This window comes from Sander lucioperca, chromosome 9 (genome assembly GCF_008315115.2).
Source record: "Sander lucioperca isolate FBNREF2018 chromosome 9, SLUC_FBN_1.2, whole genome shotgun sequence".
Taxonomy (NCBI): Eukaryota; Metazoa; Chordata; class Actinopteri; order Perciformes; family Percidae; genus Sander; species Sander lucioperca.
This window is the reverse complement of record NC_050181.1, coordinates 38,708,142-38,715,641: the sequence shown is the minus strand read 5'-3', so window position 1 is coordinate 38,715,641 and position 7,500 is coordinate 38,708,142. Positions and strand designations below refer to the sequence as shown.

Here is a 7,500-nt window from a genome sequence, read left to right as displayed (position 1 = left end):
CTATATATATCTATATATAGATATATATTATAGTACCTTGGGTATCTTGGCGCCCAGGTCCTGGTACTGTTTGTGTATTATATGTGTATTATGTATAAATTAGGGCTGTCAGCATGAAAGCATTAATCGCGATGCGATTAAGGGCCAAGCATAACGCGTTATTTTTTTTTAATCTCATTAATAGCATGGCGCCATTTATTAATTTATTTTCACTTCACTCGGCTTTGCGTCGTGCCTAACAGGCTAACACCCTAACAGGCTACTATTTTGCCGTACTTCCTCGTAACACATCCTGCTGCTGCAGGAATAGCAACGCCGATTTCGGAGCCTCATTCTGGAGCCACTGATATGTCTGCTCTTCTCTCTGATGCTCTGAAACAGACGATACAGGAAACACAAACACCGCTGCACCTGACGCTAGTTAACACTATACTCAACAGCAGCTAACGTTAGCCTACCGCTAGCTAGTTAACACTATACTCAACAGCAGCTAACGTTAGCCTACCGCTAGCTAGTTAACACTATACTCAACAGCAGCTAACGTTAGCCTACCGCTAGCTAGTTAACATTACACCTGACAGCAGCTAACGTTAGCCTAGCGCTAGCTAGTAGCTGGATTAAACACAGTTAAAATGCTGACAGCTAACGTTAAACGGTGTAAAGTGTGACTGTGTTTTACTGTAGAGGATTCAACACCAGGATGTAACAATCTGCAGCTGCTGTTCTAGGAAAAACACAGACGGTGCGTTCAATGAAACTGGTAATTTACAGCCTCGTGGGGCATTCAAAGTTATTGTTAAAGGCCCTTTTCCCATCTGGTGGTTGCTTTTGTCGTTCAACAGCTATTTTCTAGTGAAATAAGTTATTGTTATACATTATTATTAAATCATTTAATTTTGACCATATGGCCTTAGCAATAAACAAGCCGTTCTTTAATGTCACCAACTGTTGTTTAGTACCCTTCTTTTTTTTTAACTTTCTTAAAAAGTATCGGTTCAGGCCCCGAACTACATCTCTCAGTGAACTACATCTCTCAGTGAACTACATCTCTCAGTGAACTACATCTCTCAGTGAACTACATCTCTTGTCTCCCACAACTTACGTCACCTAGCTTGATGCTCAACTAGCTAGCTAGCTTAGCTCTGTTCCACAACACCTGTAACCTTATCTCACCTGATGGGTTTTATCCAGTCACACACACACACACACACACACACACACACACACACACACACACACACACACACACACACACACACATACACACACACACACACACACACACATAAAGACAGACACACACAGACACACAAAGACAGACACACACACACACACACACAGACATCGTATCTTCAGCCAGACGTCATTCATGCTACATTGAAGTGTGAATTCTTTCTAAAGACGTATTTTCAGTCTGATACTTCAACAGTTTAACAATAAACGGAGACTTTCTTCAGTTGAAGAAGTATCTTTAAACTGATGAACATCAGATGTGTAATTTATGGCTCAATTCAAACAGGATCAAATAATTATTATCTCTCCATTGACTTTCGTTCATATTTCTTCTAAAGACGTCCCATTGGCTGGGAGTAGAAGGGGCGGGACTTCAGCTCTCTATAAACATTTCAGTTGTAAAAATAATTCCAAACCTATTTATCCTATTTACTCTGAACATTTAGTTATTTATTAAAATCATTTTACACTCCTCCCTCTCCCATCCCTACAACCTATTAAACCAAATATTTATTCATTTCTTAACAACATAACTTTTATTATTTGTATCTTATTTTATTTTAGCCTTTTTAATTTGTATTTTTCATGACTGTTTAAATTTATTTTTATTGTTTTATGTAAATCCTTTTTACTGAAATATGCAGCCCAGTCTCATGACAGTTCATGAAACGGTCACGTAATGTTATCTATTGATTGGTGTCCCAGTATGGACACGTCTATCTCGTTTGTTTTCGGGATGGTCAGCAGGTTTTTTTAACTAATGTATTTCAAAGGGAAGCATCTTTCGTGATCACAGCACGATTCTTTGTGAAGTCAATGAGAAGATGACGTAGCATTAACAGAGACTACGGGAGCGAGTATGTATCATGAACCAATGTCACACTCCACAACATTAATGGCTGAAAATTTCGTACTTAATGTGGAAACCTCACCTGCTCCTCCATTAATGAATCCAGAAATATGCAGTCTGTATCCTGAGGACTCTGGGTCGATGGAGAATGAGGAGTAACGAGCAAACGCTTTGTTTCCATCAAAGTCCTCCATGTCGACCAGCAGCTCGTACCTTTTCCTCAGAGTCAGGTGGTAGAGAGACTCCAGACCTGAAAACAAACATAAAGAAAACTTTCTTAATTTGAATGAAGATAAAACTGAGTGTATATAGTTTTTTCCAGCTTCGTCTCCTGGCTAAAGTTAAGCCCTTCCTTAACAGGCACGATCTAGAAAAGGCTATTCATGCTTTTATTAGTTCAAAGCTGGATTACTGTAATGCTCTTTATGTTGGTCTGACTCAGACCTCCATCTCACAACTTCAACTTGTTCAAGTTTAAGTTTGTAAGTTTATTTGATTAGGACAATGCACATTAATCAACATTTCTGTAAATGCGCCAGTGTTAGCCAGTCAGCTAATTTTCAACTGTAGTCCAAGTTCAAAATGCTGCTGCTCACTTTTTAAACAAATACATCTAGACGTGCACACATCACTCCCGTTCTCTACACCCTACATTGGCTCCCTGTGCGTTTTAGAATAGATTTTAAGATTTTATTGTTTGCTTTCAAGGCCTTAAATGGCCTAGCTCGGAGTATTTGTCTGAAATTTTAACTTTGCGGGAGCACAACCGGTCATTGCATTCTTCAAATCAGTGAGTTTTAGAAGTGCCAAGGTCTACACTCTAAGAAATTTCTGTATATTAACAGTATGACTGTATATTTTAACAGCAATTGTCCTTAGTACGTGATTCACAGGTGTATTTCTGTTAATTTACACTTCGAATTGCATTATGGGAACTTCATCTCTGCCAAATCAGTTTCTGGCGGCCATATTCCATCCACGTACAAAGCAGGATAAAGCAGTACGAATTTGACCTGCATTTCAGCGGTAAGTAGTTTTATGGAAAATATTAAGAAAGTGACTGTAGCAATATAGTTTAGCAGTATTAGTTTTGAAATGTTATATTGTCTGTTTTGATAGCATTCAATTGTTAATTTCGATGGTTAATGCTAATAATGTTAGCTAATATTAACCATTAGCTAACGTGAGCGGGTGTTCACAACGGCGTTACCGTGTGCTATTAATCAGCACTTTGGGATTTGGAGATTAAAAAACGGATTTGTAAAGTTAGGTCAAATAAGCACCCATTATGCCCCGCTTCAACATTATGTGTGGGTCCTTATCTATAAATTATTTACAGTAGCCTACATTGTCCGTATTTTTAATCCGAGCGGGACTTTTGCGGCACTTTAAACGTTAACGTTTCCCTCGCTTTGACCCTCCCCCCGCTCCACTGTGTGTGTCTGTCAACCAGTATGTGAACAAGCTAAACTTTAGCGTTAATCTCCTCCAGCTCCGCTTTGTGTAAAAGGTAATTATTTCATGGACATTTAGAAGAATATCATAAGCTTCATTTTGTTGGTATTGTGAGTTTACGTTTGGTTGGTCAGAAGGTTCTGTTAACTAGTTCTGTTAACTAGTTCTGTTAACTAGCTAACAGTTCTGTTAACTAGTTCTGTTAACTAGTTCTGTTAACTAGCTAACAGTTCTGTTAACTAGCTAACGTTAATGTGAATATATTGCAGCGCGACATTAGTGGTTCAACGTTCATTTCGTTAACGATGTTGCCAGTTCCATGGGGTCTGGCTTGTCTCTGTTTGGCGGTAACGTACGCTATGAGGAGGCGAGGCAGAGCGAGGCTGTTAACGTTAGCTACATGACACGTTACACATTATCATAAGGCAACTGATTCTAAAGTTAATCTCTTGTCTCCCGAGCCCCGATCCTGTCATTGATAGTATTATAACATGTTTAATTTTTTTCGACTGAAATCAGAATAAATATATGGCACCTATACCGAGAGAATATTTATATTATCAAGCAAATTCACTTGTCAGTACCCCATTTCCGGTTTAGCATTGTAGCCTTTGAAATAAAAGCTGAGACTCAACGTAAGCTAGCTAGCTGGTGCAATTCAGTGACCAAGTCTCGTGCTTTTATTTTGAAGGCTTTTCCGTTATAACTGTGTTCGCCAGTGCTAATGTTTTTATAGCGCGTCAAGTCGATTGAGTGAGTTCAGGATAAAGAAATTTAGTAACGTTTTGAGAGTAAGTAAAAAAAGAATATTTTTGGGGATATTTTGTTGACTGAACAGAACAGGATTTCATGCATATTTTAACATTGGTGTTGGCTAGTTATTTCTTCTGGAGTGAGTTCTAGTCTAGTTTGCGTGACGTTACAGAAGCTAACGTTAGCTAGCCATCTTCCCAGCTGTCTACTTTCTCCTCCTTCTCGTCACGTTACATTTCTTGGCAGGCAGGCACAACTCGGTAAAATATTTGTGTGTAATAATCGCCTATAACTCAAAGTATGTTGTCCACATATGAAGGAAAATGTGTTGCAAAATGCGAGAGCTTGTACACTTGAAAACTTGTATAAAAACATTGAAACATTTTCACGTGTATTCAATATGCATACACATTTGAGCTGACAAAATGGGAGCTTGTAGAAATTTGCTCTTAAAAGTGTAGCTTAATGTTTACATAACTACAATGACAGCTACAAATCTTTCGCATTTTGCAACATTTACCTTCATATCCACAGCCCTTAGCTAGTTGTTAGGTTTGTGTGGCTTTTTGACTTACACTTTTTAAAAAGAGGCAGTATATATAGTAGACATTAGAACAATGGGACTACAATGGCTGTACTTGGAACTAAAATGTCTGTTGTACTTGTTGTTTTCAGATTTCTACCAGTGCAAACATTAGTTGGACGTCTCAGAAGAGCATAGGAAGCCATGCAGTCTTGCTAGCCTTTATATCTCCTTACTACTGGTACTTTTATGGAATACCATGCTTTTTTTTGGGAGTTTGCAATTAACTACTAGTGCAACTTTTGGTTGATGACCCGATGACATTTATTTATTTATTCTGTCTTCACCTCTCTCACAGGATGCCTTAGCAGAGCTGCCAAGCACCCCGTGTATCATAGTTATGGGTAAGGATATGCATGTCTACTCTAAAAATATTGGGAGGTGTTGTGTATTTGTTTAATTAATTGAAAGATGTATTATCTTTTGCAGATGAAGGAAGATACAAGATGTCAGTGGATGAAGTCACAGTTAACATCATTGGCTGTCCACTGGTGTCTGTCCGAACTAACGCTACGGTTCGGAAGCGCAATGCTGGAAACGTAACACTAATCTACAACAGCAGTCTTATCCACCACTCGCTCGTCTGTACTACTGTAACTGACTGGGAAACCGAACTTTTCCCAAACTTGTGATCTTATAGAGGTTGATGGGTCCTCTAACTCTTGTGGGTCGCCACCACTTGCCATACTATACTTACAGGCTTGTGTCCTGGAGGTAAAATGGTTGCCCCACAACCACAAGGTTGGCGGATCAAGCCCAGGCTCTTCTGGCCTCATGTCAAAGTGTCCCTGAGCAAGACACTGAACCCCAAAATTGCTCCCTGGACGCTGTATCCTGTCCACTGCTCCTATTACTTAGGATGGGTTAAAGTAATTTTACAATTAAGAATAAAGTTTGATCCTTTTTTTATCCTTTGATACTCGTCCTTAATGCTGCTATCTCTGACCGCATACATAGGCGGAGCTCGGCTACATAGGTGCCAATCAGAGCTTCAGAGCTAAGGCAGGGCTACAGATTAGGTGTCCCTAAAGAACCCACATATCTAACAGTAGTTCTGCATTACATTAATTCATTTGCACGCTAGTTTTATTTAGTTTTATACCGTGTATTCTCCGTGTAAATTCATGAACCGAACTGTGACGCCCGTACCGTTTCGGTTCAATACGAATACATGTACCGTTCCACCCCTAGTGCAAACTAGTAAAATAAACTTAAACGCTGTTTACATTTCTTTTTATTAATTGGCAAAATCCCTATATATGAGAAACCTACTTTTTGTAACTCCTCCTAGACCATGAGTCCCATCTGCAGCAGAATGTAAACTTGGTGGACTCTCATGACAAAAACTTATTAAAAGAATTTTAATAGTTGAAAAAAGGTGCAAAAATCAGTTACTGTGCATCTATGCCTGTGTACGTACTATGAATATGCACACTTTTACTCTCTATTTCCCTCTTCTGATATGGATTTATTTGGACTGGAGCAACTAAAACTAGAGGAAGACATGTCACATGGTTTTAGTAGGAAATGAAATGCATATTCAATTTCATTCTGGTTTATTTAACTATACTTGGGTTATATTGTAGAACATATTTTCATACTCTGCCTGAGATGTACTTAAAATGTAAACAGCTACATTTTTAAATTCCAAATTGCCTTACTCTCAATGTATAGCCTTTTTGTGAGAAATGACTGTTATGTTACAGCCTGACTGAGGTTTCAGTGGCCGTTTTATTACTCTGCATTCTGCATTGAGTCAATGTACAACACAAGTACACACGCTGTGTTCATCAGCATCCACCTTGTTCACGTTATCGATCGGCCAGGTGGTTTCAGATGCTGGTTGACCTTTAGTGGGACGACTGTATTTTTCTTAAAAATATAAACTTCACTCCAACTCTTCAGATAGTGTGCTTACAGTCATACAGTATTTATGGATGATTTACATTCCAATACAACTACTGCTTTTGTTGGATGAAAACTGGGTGTTAGTGGCTTAGATTGTTATTGTTTAACATGCTAAGCCTCTGTCCAATACATCAAGATAACCAAAGCTCTCAAGCATATTTACTATATGCACACATGTTCTGGTAGTGATGTTGATGGGTTTGAAGTGAGTCCCTAAGAGCCACAGGTCATTTGTGTGGGTCCCAGGGAAACTTAGTGGGTCTCCAATAAGGCTGCACAATATGAGGAAAATGTGCGATAATGTTGTTGAATATGGTGATAATGATATAACTTGTAATGTGACAAATTGTATTAATGTTGTTAAACCTAATTTGTTTTGTCCTTTGTATTTTTAAGGAATTTTGAAAGATGAGATAATAAAAATCTTTTTTTCATCACAGATTTGTTTAAAATGTTTTACCGAAATGTATGTATGTATAATACGTACACCATTAATTAACAGAAAAGTTAAATTTGTATTGCTGTAAGTTAACAAAAATCTTCCTTATTTACTGTAGTTGAACCTTAAATTAGAAAATCTGAATTTGTTTAATTACAGGACAAAGTCCCGGTAATGAGCTGCCAGAACATTTGCTGTTATTTTACGGATTTATGTAAGATTCACAGAGAATATGATGTTTTTTTTACTGTAGGCACACCGTTAAATAGTGGGTGGTGA

General features: G+C 38.2%; 1 protein-coding gene and 2 long non-coding RNA genes across 3 annotated transcripts in view; 2 read left to right on the top strand and 1 right to left on the bottom strand.

Annotated features, from left to right (window-relative positions):
* The window catches only part of LOC118495833, a 145,288-nt gene extending 145,199 nt beyond the window's left edge, over nt 1-89 (top strand). Inside the window, exon 3 of the long non-coding RNA XR_004898276.1 lies at nt 21-89. This is a non-coding gene — a long non-coding RNA (uncharacterized LOC118495833). The remainder of the gene's footprint in view (nt 1-20) is intronic.
* The window catches only part of LOC116065588 (microfibril-associated glycoprotein 4-like), a 12,302-nt gene that overhangs the window by 689 nt on the left and 4,113 nt on the right, over nt 1-7,500 (bottom strand). The window contains exon 5 of the mRNA XM_031321126.2: nt 2,166-2,333. Within this exon, the coding sequence (XP_031176986.1) occupies nt 2,166-2,333 (168 nt within the window). The remainder of the gene's footprint in view (nt 1-2,165; nt 2,334-7,500) is intronic.
* On the top strand, nt 4,904-5,367 carry LOC116065593. The gene is made up of 3 exons (XR_004108762.2): nt 4,904-5,055; nt 5,173-5,218; nt 5,304-5,367. It is a non-coding gene; the product is annotated as an uncharacterized LOC116065593 (long non-coding RNA).